Raw genomic sequence first — 12273 nt, 5'->3', positions numbered from 1 at the left:
TCATTGACGTGCTTGTGGACGGTGTTCATGCATCTGCTCTTATTGACACTGGAGCTGCGGTATCAGTTATGAGCGAAAACCTTTGCCGCTTGCTTCGAAAAGTGACGACGCCGATTTCTGGACTGTCCCTTCGTACCGCTAGCTCGCATCGTATTAATCCTACAGCAGGCTGCACAGCTCGCGTTGTCGTTCAGGACGTTCTGTATGTCGCCCAATTCATCATCATTCCTGCATGCTCTCATGACGTCATCTTGGGATGGGATTTTCTCTCCCGCAACGACGCCGTCATTCATTGTGCCGCCGCCGAAATTGAACTCTCGCCCTTCTCGCATTTGACGCCAGAAGACGGTCCCTCGACACTGAACAAGATTCTTGTGAAAGACGATACTATAGTGCCTCCAAGCTCGACGATGGGCGTATCGGTCTACTGCACCGGTCTCTCCGACACAATTGCACTTGTTTCGCCATCCTACCGTGCTTCCAGGAGGAAAGGGTTGCTAGTACCTTTCGCAACCGTGCAAATCACCCAAGGCAACGCCGCTATTTTTGTGACCAACCCATCCCCGTACACTGTTACCTTGGTTCGAGGGGAATGTCTCGGCAGAGTGGAACCAGTCGACGACGCACAAGTCCTGGACGTACCCGAAGACTCGCGTTGTCCCGATTCACGTACCATCAGTGCTGTTTCTACTTCTGACCCATCATCTCCTGATGTATTTGGCCCATTCATTGATGACAACCTTACGTCAGTGCAGCGTTCCCAGCTTCTAGACCTGTTGCAAGAATACCGTTCTTCTTTCGATGTCGGGCGAAGTTCTCTCGGTCGCGCGTCCACTGTTGCGCATCGTATTGACACTGGTGCCCATCCACCATTACGGCAACGTCCATACCGCGTGTCGCCTGCTGAACGCCGGCAAATTAACGAGCAGGTTGACGATATGCTCCGACGCGACGTCATTCGGCCCTCGGACAGTCCATGGGCGTCTCCTGTTGTTCTTGTTGCGAAGAAAGATGGTTCTGTGCGGTTCTGTGTGGACTACAGAAGGCTCAATAAGATCACTCGCAAGGACGTCTACCCACTGCCGCGCATCGACGACGCAATTGACAGCCTTCACGGAGCCCAATTTTTTTCTTCCCTCGATCTGCGCTCGGGGTACTGGCAAGTACCCCTGGCTGATGACGCTCGATCGAAGACTGCCTTCATCACACCCGACGGCTTGTACGAATTCAACGTCATGCCGTTTGGTCTGTGTAATGCACCTGCGACATTTGAGCGCATGATGGACACCGTTCTGCGCAACTTGAAATGGCACACGTGCTTGTGTTACCTCGATGACGTTGTTGTCTTCGCTCCTGATTTCTCCACCCATCTCCAACGTCTAAAACAAGTTTTCGCACGTGTGAGCAATGCCGGCTTGCAACTAAATCTGAAGAAGTGCCGCTTTGCAGCACGCCAACTCACCATCCTAGGGTACGTCGTGTCCAAGGATGGCATTCTTCCTGACCCAGCCAAGCTTTGGGCCGTGGCCGAATTCCCAAAACCTGCGTCCGTCAAAGAACTGCGTAGTTTCGTGGGCCTGTGCTCATACTTCCGACGCTTTATACGAAACTTCGCCACGATTATATCACCGCTGACGAAGCTCCTCGGATGTAACGGGCCCCTCAGTTCGTGGTCGTCAGAGTGCGACAACGCGTTCTTGAAGCTCCGCCACTTGTTGACGTCTCCTCCCATTCTCCGCCACTATGATCCTACGGCCCCAACAGAAGTGCACACGGACGCCAGTGGTGTAGGCCTCGGCGCTGTCCTGGCGCAGCGCAAACCCGGGTTCCCTGATTATGTTGTGGCATATGCAAGCCGTACGCTCACAAGAGCCGAGACAAACTACACCGTCACGGAAAAAGAGTGCCTGGCGATCGTCTGGGCTCTTACAAAGTTTCGACCTTATTTGTATGGTCGCCCATTCGATGTCGTCACAGACCATCATGCACTATGCTGGCTGTCATCATTGAAGGATCCCTCAGGCCGCCTCGCCCGTTGGGCTCTTCGCTTACAAGACTACGACATCCGCGTCCTCTACCGCAACGGACGCCAGCATGCTGACGCCGACGCCCTCTCGCGCTCCCCTCTGCCTGAAGCTAACGTGCTCTGCTCAGTATCCTCGGTTGTTGTTTCTGCCATTGATGTTGACATCATCGCTACCCAACAGCGAAAGGATAATTGGATCGCCCAACTGATCGACTTGCTCTCTAATCCGTCCGCAACGCCATCCACGCGTGCCTTGCGTCGTCGAGCTCACCATTTCGCCATTCGTGACGGCCTCCTACACCGACGCAATTACGACGCCGATGGCCGGCAGTGGCTACTCGTGATACCCCGCAGTCTGCGGTCGGAGATATGTGAATCCTTCCATTCTGATCCACAGTGCGCGCACTCTGGGGTATTCAAAACCTACCATCGCATTAGACAACGCTACTTCTGGCGCGGGATGTACCGCTACGTCCAGCAGTTCGTTCGCTCCTGTCTCGCTTGCCAACGCCGCAAACCGTCCGCACACATGTCACCAGCCGGTCTGCAACCGCTACCTTGCCCTGACCGTCCGTTTTGGCGCATAGGTATCGATTTGTATGGACCACTTCCTCTGACGTCCACTGGCAACCGCTGGGCCATCGTCGCCGTAGATCATTTAACGCGATACGCCGAAACCGCCGCTCTCCCTGCGGCTACTGCGCGTGATGTTGCGTCCTTCCTACTACATCGATTTATATTGCGCCACGGTCCACCCCAGGAGCTTCTCAGCGATCGAGGCCGTGTCTTCTTGTCAGAAGTCGTCGATGCCATTCTCACTGAGTGCCATTCTGTCCACCGCAAAACTACTGCTTACCACCCGCAGACGAATGGTCTGACCGAACGCTTTAACCGCACCCTCGGCGACATGCTGTCGATGTACGTCGTCGCCAATCACACGAATTGGGATACCATACTGCCCTTCGTCACTTACGCCTACAACACCGCCCCTCAGAGCACGACTGGTTTTTCACCTTTCTTTTTGCTGTACGGAAGGCACCCGTCACACACCATCGACACGATACTCCCGTACAGGCCGGATCCATCTGAGTGTACACCTATTTCCGAGACCGCCAGGCTTGCTGAAGAGTGTCGCGAGCTTGCCAAGACTTTCACGACGCATGAGCAAGAGCGGCAAAAGAGTATTCGTGATGGCTCCGCCACTTCTGAGCCCACCTTCCTTCCTGGTTCCCTTGTATGGCTCTCAATCCCGACCTCTGTAGCTGGCCTTTCTTCCAAACTACTCCCGAAATATGAAGGTCCCTACCGTGTGATCGAGCGCACATCTCCGGTCAACTATCTTATCGAGCCAATTGAACAATCTTCGGACATGCGCCGCCGCGGGCGCGACATAGTCAACGTGGAGCGCCTGAAGGCTTACTATGACCCGCTCGTAGTGACAAGCTGTTAGGTCGCCAGGCGGCTCCCTCTTCGACCCCGGGGTAATTGTACAGAAGCCGCCGAACACTGAAGTGGGTCGAACTCTTATGTGCTTTCTAGTGGGTCTGCCCAAAGAGAACGCCGCTCGCGCGGAGACCCCGTGTTTTGGCCGTTACTGTCGCCATTGTGTAGACTCGCTGTGTGCCGGCTAATAAACGCCATAACAATATATATATATATATATATATATATATATATCTGCATGGAGGTGCAAGATACTGGTGAGCTGAAGCTGCTTTCATTCCTGAAACTTTCGAAGTAGGTATGGACTTTTGCAGGTATTAGCTTACTCAGTAGTTGTAGTTATTGTTGTGGCGATTGCTTTCAAAGCAGCGGGTTCTCGTCAATATACAAGACCTATACAAGGAACGCAGTTTTCTTCCACAAGTTTGAAAGGCAGGTTTTTTTTCAATTAATGCTAAATTTAAACCTATTAACAGTTTGAAGTGCATATATATATATATATATATATATATATATATATATATATATGTGTGTGTGTGTGTGTGTGTGTGTGTGTGTGAGTGTGCGTGTGTGTGCGTGTGTGTGTGTGTGTGTGTCTGTGAGCAGGCATGGTGTTTGAGTGGCTGTAGCATCGCAGGTAGTCACGTAGATCCTCCGTGAGCAGTCAGTCACAACGTGGTTCATTTCGACGTTTCAGCCAGAGTCTGGCCTTCATCAGGATGACTCTGGATGACTCTTCATCAAGGCCAGACTCTGGTTGAAACTTCGAAATAAACTACGTCGTGACTGCCTCACGGAGGATTTGTGAGGTGTAACGTCCCAAAACTACCATATGATTATGAGAGACGCCGTAGTGGAGGGCTCCAGAAATTTCGACTACCTTCGGTTCTTTAACAAGCACCGAAATCTGAGTACACGGGCCTACAAAATTTACGCCTCCATTGGAAATGCAGCCGCCAGAGCGCGGGATGTGATCTCGCGACCACCTGCGGGTCAGACCCCGAGTACCTTAGTCACTAGACCACCGTGGCGGGGACCAAACTGCTCATGGAATGTCTACTTGACCATATATATATATATATATATATATATATATATATATATATATATATATATATATATATATATATATATATATATATATATATATATATATATATATATATATAAGTGTGTGTGTGTTTACTGTGCGCGTTTAGATAACTTTTGTAGTTGTAGCAGTGTGACATGGTCTCTTATGCGCTGTCTTTTACCGCGAAAACGAAAGCCGTACTTCACTTTTAAAGCGTTTTTATCTCCTCCCGCCCCCTTGCTGAAGGTTTCTTCACGCTTCGAGATGATTGTAACATGGCAAACGCGCAGACTAAAAAGTGGAAATTATGGTTCCAATATCGCAACTGGTTTCTTACAATGAAATAGACTTTTGTCTTGAATGACACAATGACCCCTGTCAGTGAACTCGAGTAACTTCTTCTTCTACAAAATTATATTCAAAAGACCTACGTTCCACTGCATTCGAAGTCGGCTGACCTTTGAACGAGCGACGAGTTCTTACGATGATGTAACGTCTTACAATGCTGTCGCACGACGAGGCCTCAAATTTTGGCGACGTATGACTTTGTGATATCTTCTCAAATGACCTAATGGTGACGTCATTTGTGATTTGGTAATTGCTGGCACCATTGCATGTTGAAGGTGACGGGACGGACGGTCACCTACTGTGGATTTCGAGACGTGAAAGAAAAATTTGCCCTGATACTGACTTGCGCGATAGCGTGTAATAAACTTGCCTGGTCTACTGAAAGCGCTCTTCATGTGTCATTGTCTGGCCATATGTCGAGGTATAATATTTTAATAAGAATAATTACTGTACCATAAGCTTAGATTCAACTACATCAGGGGAGAATAAAAGTGGAGACTTGTGCAGATCGTGCATGCATCGGCATCTTGCAAATGCGGAATTTTCCTGAATACAACATCATAAAACTTGCATGTGTAACCATGGGTCCAAAATGCGATTCATTGTGGTCTTGCGGACCCTGTTTGCAATGCTGCAGTGAACTTTCGCATAATGTTGTGTGCTGAACTTGTTTGTTAGAAAAATGAATACCGGAGTGGGTGAAGCTAAGCCTCGTAGGAGCTTAAATGGTAACCTAGACCATCACTCTCAGGAACATTTTTATGTTCTGGGGTGAGCGATACCATCAAGACGTGAATATCTCAGCGCAGTTATTTGAAACCACTTCAGTATCATAGCCTTTTTTCTCTTGAAAATTACATTTAGTAGATGGTCACACTCAAATCAACTAAAATTCTCGAACGTGTAAAGTTGTCGCAAACAGTACCTCCATTCCGATTCCTTTTTTTTCTTTCTTTGTCGCCGTGATGATGGTAAATCACATTCGTGGTTCCCATATTGCTATTATGTCATGGAGAATAGCCACACTATATTTTGAATACAACTTGGGATCACTTAATCTTCCTAGTTAAGTTTTCGTTTTCATTCGTTGATCTCTTTGATATGGATTGAAGTCCCGTCAAGGAGATGATCGGCGTCGATGAAGCAGGAGGCAGGTTAGAGGTAATGAAAACTTGAAGGTATATTACAGCGAAATATATACAGTCATATGTACATCTTGCCGAAGCACACTCATGATAACACAGGCATCAACAGCGTATTACTCTTCTACTTAACTTTTCTTAAGTTAGAGTCTAGAACATTGTTACTACATACAACGTACTTAGTTTCACTGTACGACCACCAAGTGGTTACGGCCCAGACAAAAGTTGCCTCGTACGGAGTCGTACTGATTTATCAGTTAAGTGATTGCAGCCTCGACTGAAGAGAAACGGATTCCCTCCAGTCTTAAGCATCTTGCGGTAACAAAGAAAAAGGGGAGGGGGCTACTGCTGGTCCGCCTCAACATTCTCTCATCCAATCTGTTTCCACTCAGATTAAGTCACTCCCTACTGGGCTGACCTTACTCTCGACAGCAGCGCTTCTACAGTTTAAACAGGCGTTTTAGTACTCTTTCCCATCTTGTCTCTCTCTCTCCATCTCGCACGCGCTCAGGAATTCTAACGCTCGGGAGATATCGGCATTGTAGACCCCGTACATTCATGCCCTTTCCCACACCCAGCAAGCCGAGACGAACCTCCAAATTCGGTAATTGAATGATTGCGTGCGGAACGTTATTGCCCCCGCAGGTAGCAAGCGGCCTTTGACTTTCTCCGCTTTCCTTGTGCTCGGGTCGTGCATCGCTGCGAGTTTGAGCTGATCGCCAGAACAGAGCGTGTCGCCTACTCCCACTGAGCCCGCGCCCGGCAGCTGAGGCAGGATGGGATCGCTTAATCCCATTGTGCGTTTGCCCCCGGCAGCGGCGACTTGTCTCTAAACCACAAACATTCCAAGCCGGTTGGCAGAGCGGGTTAGTTTCACATTGTGTGTTTGTCGTTGGCAGCGGAGGAGACGGACGTAGTTTGCATTCCAGAGGATAAGTGGTGTATAGTTACACGGGCATACCGAGAAAGAGTCGAGAAAGGAGCTTTGTATAACGTAGCTTCCCGTGCTGTCGTCTCATGCTCAAAAGATGCAATTTGCGACCTTGCCGAGAGAGATCCGAGAAAGAAGCTTTGAAGAACGTAGCTTCTGGTGCTGTCCCATGCGCACGATCAACTTATGAGCGGCAAAACACAACACGCCCCCCCCTAAAGAGTATACTGGGCTGTCTTACGCTCAGTGATACAATAAAGCACTGCCGCGATTAAGTCACTGGATTTTCTAACCACACAACAGTTGTACACAAGCATCAAACACAATTGCAAATCAACACTACAGGAGAATACACTAAACGAAAACAAATACATGCTAAACAATCAAGTACAGCATTGCTGCTTCAAGCAGTGAGATCACTAGTGTCTGTTTCTTGAATTGTCAATCACACAGTCCACAATATACAGCAGCACGTGGGCAGAAACATTCACGTCCCCTCCCAGTTGGCATGGCACTGTTATTCTGATGGCTTCCATGAACTATTCTGAAGCCTAGATAACGCATCCGCATTACCGTTACATACTCCCTTCCGATGTTGTACGGACACATGATATCGCTGTAAAGCCAGCGCCCATCTTGTTAATTTCGCCCCGTGTGGAGTCGAAGTTGTAAGGTACGACAGCGGATTGTGGTCGGAAACGACGTTTACTATGGCACCGAAAAGCCAGTAGTCAAACTTCTTTAAGGCCCATATTATTGCGAACGCTTCCCTCTCAATTGTCGACCAACGAATCTGGGTGGGTGAGAAGCGGTGGCTTGCGAAGGCGATAGGCTTTTCTTCTCCCTCGGCTGACATTTGTGCCAAACATGCTCCCGCCGCCGTAGCTGATGTGTCTGTGAAAAGCCAGTAGGGCTGAGATAGCTCAGGGGTGTTTAGCGCCACGGCCTCGCACAAAGATCGTTTGAGAGTCTCAAATGCCGCCTGAGCTTCCTCCGGCCAGGGTATCTTATTAGGTACCGCTTTCTTTGTTAACAGCGTGAGCGGGCTCGTCACCTCTGCATATCCCCGGACTTACTCTCGATAGTAGCCGCAAAGTCCTAACAGGCTGCGTAGTTCCTTCTAGGTGCGCGGTGGTACCAAGTTCTTAACTGCTGCTATCTTTTCTGGGTCTGGTGCGTGTGTCCCTGAACCGAGAATATGCCCCAGGTAATGTATGTGGGATTGCGCAATCTGACACTTCTCCGGGCTGGCTTTCAGTCCCGCCTTCTCTAAGACTTTAAGAATAATGTCTAGATGCCTTAAGTGCTCCTCCCAAGTGCTAGAAAAAATAGCAATATCATCTAGGTATGCCGTGGCATACACTTGATGTTGCGACAAGAGTTTGTTCACCATTCTTTGGAAGGTTGCCGCGGAATTTTTCAGCCCGAAAGGCATCACTTTCCATGCGTATTGACCTTCATGCGTTACAAATGCGGTGAATTTCTGACTGTTTTCTTCCATCGGTACCTGCCAGTACCCGCGCTTAAGGTCCACTACCGTAATGAACTGCGCTCTGCCTACTCGGAAAATCAATTCCGGAGGATTCATCATCGGGAACGCATCCGCTTTGGTGACGGCATTTAACGCTCTGTAGTCCACACACATGCGGATAGTCCCATCTTTTTTTCCTACGCATACTACCGGGTGTGCAAACTCACTCTCCGTGGGGTAGATCAACTTCCAAGTCAAAAGTTCGTCAACTTGCCGGCTGACTTCTTTCTTTAATAGTTCCGGCACCCGATACGGAAACGACTTTTTTGGCTGTTGACCCGGTTCTATTTCTATTTTATGTTCATCTACCTTTGCTATACCCAGAGTGCCGTCAAAGTGGGTGCAATGTCTTTGGAACACCGCCTGTATTTCCGCCTGCGCATCAGCATCAAGGTGAGCGACCTTCTCGCTCGTTACCACTAGCTCTTCCCGCTTCACAGTGGTTGGCTGTGGGGCGTATTCCACCTCCCCAAAATCATGGTCCTCATCGAAGACGACCCCAATATGACTGACTCTTGCATAGTAAGGTCGAATGTTGTTGGCGTGGACACTTTTCACTTTTCCCTCAGATGTTTCCACGTGGTAAGAATGTTCGCGCTCACGTCCAACCACTGTGAATGGGCCTAGCCATTTAGGTGACATTTTACGACTCCGATCATTGTCGGAAACCACAACTTGGTCGCCAACGTTAAAAGCTTTGAGCCTGCTGCTGTGATTATAAGCACTGGCGTAACTCTCCTGATGAGTTGCACTAGTTAGCTCAGCTATATTAGCGGCCGTCTCGAGCTGCTCCTTAAGTTGTTGTAAATACTTAGCGGGGTTTTCTCTCAATGTTGCGGGCACCGGAATTTCTCCCGTCCAAGTCTTCTGCAGTATTAGAAGCGGTCCCGTGGGATTCCTTCCATACAATAGACGAAACGGAGCTACTCCGGTTACCTCATGGGGGACTACCCGATAAGCCCATAAAACCATTGGGATCAATTTGTCCCAATTCTTGGAGTCTCTTTGAATGACATGATACAACATGCTTTTGAGTACTCGGTTCCACCTTTCTACAAGTCCATTACTCTCTGGGTGTTCTGGGGTTGAAAATCTTGGCATGCAACCTAATTTCTCCAGCATCGTTTGCGTGAGCTGCGATTTGAAATTAGTGCCCTGATCGGAGCAGATCATCTCTGGGACGCCTGTGCGACTAAATATTTCAATCAGTGCATCACAAGTCGCCTTAGCTGTCAAAGAGCGCAGTGTGATCACCTCTGGCCACCTCGTGCAAAGATCCACTAAGCACAGTGCGTACTTATGCCCTCTCGCCGACGGTGTGTCTAGGGGTCCGATCACATCTACATTGACAACTTGGAAAGGGTGCTCGGGTCTAGTGAGCGGAGTTATAGGCACTTTACCCGTGCGACGCTTGTCTGAACGAATTTGACATTCATGGCACGAATGACAATGCTCTAATATCTCCTTCGCCATACCCGGCCAAAAAATTATGCCTAATGCGAGCTCTTGTTTTCTTTGACTCTAGGTGCCCCCCGCATAGTGACTCGTGTGCTAAGTGCATGACCTCAGTCCACTTATCTTTGGGGACAACTAGCTGACTCACTCGAGTGCCTGCTATTGAGTCGCAGTGGTATAATAGTCCGTCTGAAATGAACATGCCGGATTTCCCACTACGCGCGTCTTCCCAACATTTCTTTAGCGTAGTGTCGCCCAACTGCACATTGTGGAACTCTACTCTTTGGCCTAATGACGCCTCCCTTTCTTCATCAGTTTGCGCCTCTTCCCCGGAATCGTCTTTCTCCTCCAAGGTAAGATTGCAGGCAACTACTTTTTGTTTCTCAACTGCTTGTTCCGCCTCGTGAGCAGGCTCGGCCGGCGCTCGACAGGTTGCCAGAGGGCTACTGGCCTTCAACAAAAGTTTCCAATCGTCCTTGGTCAACAAACAATCTGTGCCCTCGACGAGCTCATCAGTTAACGCGCAGAGTAGGTCGACGTTCTGAGGCTCCGTAACCTCTCGCGGGCTATTTAATTTGACCGGTAACGTAGCTAGCCTTGCCTCGATAGTTTTACCAAAAGCGGACACCAATCTTACCGTGCCAGACGGCTCTACAACACTTCGCGGAAGCAGACTCTCCCGGATGACGGTTATCTCACTCCCCGTATCCAAAATCGCATCTGCGGATATGCCTGCACATGATACAGGAATTAACTGCAGTTTATCTGTGCCTTCACCCTCGTGTTTCACTGACTTCACCTTTGCGCTAAGTACTCCAGTAGGTATTTCAGTATCCGTCTCGTGGGATAACGTTACCTTTTGAACCTTCCGCTTTGGCTCGGTAGCCTTCTTGGGGTTGTTCTCCTTATCACTAGCCTTCGGGCACTCTTTAGCGAAATGGCCTGAGCCGTGACATAAGTGGCATTTCAGAGCCCCTTTCTCAACTCGTGTCGCCGGCTTCTGCCCCATTTCTACAGTTGGTTGCTTTGAAGCACGCCCTTTCCCTTTCGCTTGTTCGAAAGTTTGGAGCACTTTCGCGATCTCAGTTGGCCTAAGCCATCCCTCGCCTTCCCTGAATCTCACATACTCAAGACCCTCCGTACTAAGGCCCGATTTTATGCGGTCAGCAACCATGAGTTCTGCCATCACTTCTACCGTGTCGGCTTCTCTCACTTGGAGGTAGTATGAAAAATAAGTTTTCACGCGGGACGCGAACTGCGCCCACGTCTCTTCCTTACGCTTTACTGCTCTTTCGAACCTCTGCAGGTACTCTGCCGGAGAAAGCTTCAGTTCCGTCAGCACTGCTGCTTTAACAAACTCATAATCTGCACTCTCTTCAGGGTTGAGGTTACGCAGTAGGTAACGGACTCGCTCAGTTAGCGCTGGCATAACCAAATGCACGCGGCTCTCATGCGGTACCTGGTAAGTAGCAAAAAGTTTTTCTACTTCCTCAAACCATAATGAGACATCCGCGTCACTCGGCAGGCGGATCCCTTTAAGCCCTTTTGCACATTGCTGAACAGAATCGAAACTCCGGCGCCTCTGATCCCCCGTCTCCGACCCAGAGTTGGACAACGTGCCATTGAGACGTTCCGCGTTCATTCTAGCCTGCAATAGCTTTTCGTACTGAATCTGAAGACTGAGCTTTTGAATTTCAAGCTCGAGCGTTCTCGCTTCACTTGATTTCGGCAAAACCTGAGAAGCCTGCTGCATCGATTCTTGCCTCTGAGTAGGCACTGTCGCCTCATTTGACTGATCAGAATTTTGAATACCATCATTGTATGGTTCTCGACTCCGATTCACATCTGCCACACTCGTACCCTCATCTTCATTAGACTCCATTGTTTTAGCACCCCCGCGTGTTCTCACCATGTGCTCTACACATAAACTGCCATGCCAACTAGAGAAGCACGCAAGAAATCCTGCTCACCCTTTGCTGTATGCACTGTCGTTCCCGGATCTCCTCCATGGTGCCGGAGTTGGCTGCTGTGGGAGCGTCTCGACTTTGCCGCTGGTGGCTGTTGGATGCCTTGCCCCTCGGTCCTCTCAGCGCTGGTCCAGTGTATGGTGCTGCAGAGCTCGCCGATCTCTGTCGACTGCGCCAGTTAAGTTTTCCTTCTCGTTCGTTGATCTCCTTGATATGGATTGAAGTCCCGTCAAGGAGATGATCGGCGTCGATGAAGCAGGAGGCAGGTTAGAGGTAATGAGAACTTGAAGGTATATTACAGCGAAATATTTACAGTCATATGTACATCTTGCCGAAGCACACTCATGATAACACAGAC

The 12273-nt window shown here is 49.3% G+C and overlaps 1 protein-coding gene across 1 annotated transcript; it reads right to left on the bottom strand.

Moving 5' to 3' along the window:
• Nucleotides 1-7735: 7735 nt before the first annotated feature.
• Nucleotides 7736-11830, bottom strand: LOC142802968 (uncharacterized). Its single transcript, XM_075888055.1, has 2 exons — nt 10209-11830; nt 7736-7856 (listed from the first exon to the last, which is right to left on the bottom strand). Exons 1-2 carry the CDS (start codon nt 11828-11830, stop codon nt 7736-7738), a joined length of 1743 nt encoding a protein of 580 aa, XP_075744170.1.
• Between the last annotated feature and the right edge of the window lie 443 nt (nt 11831-12273).

This window comes from Rhipicephalus microplus, chromosome 3 (assembly GCF_043290135.1).
Source record: "Rhipicephalus microplus isolate Deutch F79 chromosome 3, USDA_Rmic, whole genome shotgun sequence".
Lineage (NCBI taxonomy): Eukaryota > Metazoa > Arthropoda > Arachnida > Ixodida > Ixodidae > Rhipicephalus > Rhipicephalus microplus.
The sequence above is the reverse complement of the archived record's forward strand: the minus strand, read 5'-3'. Positions and strand labels throughout refer to the sequence as shown.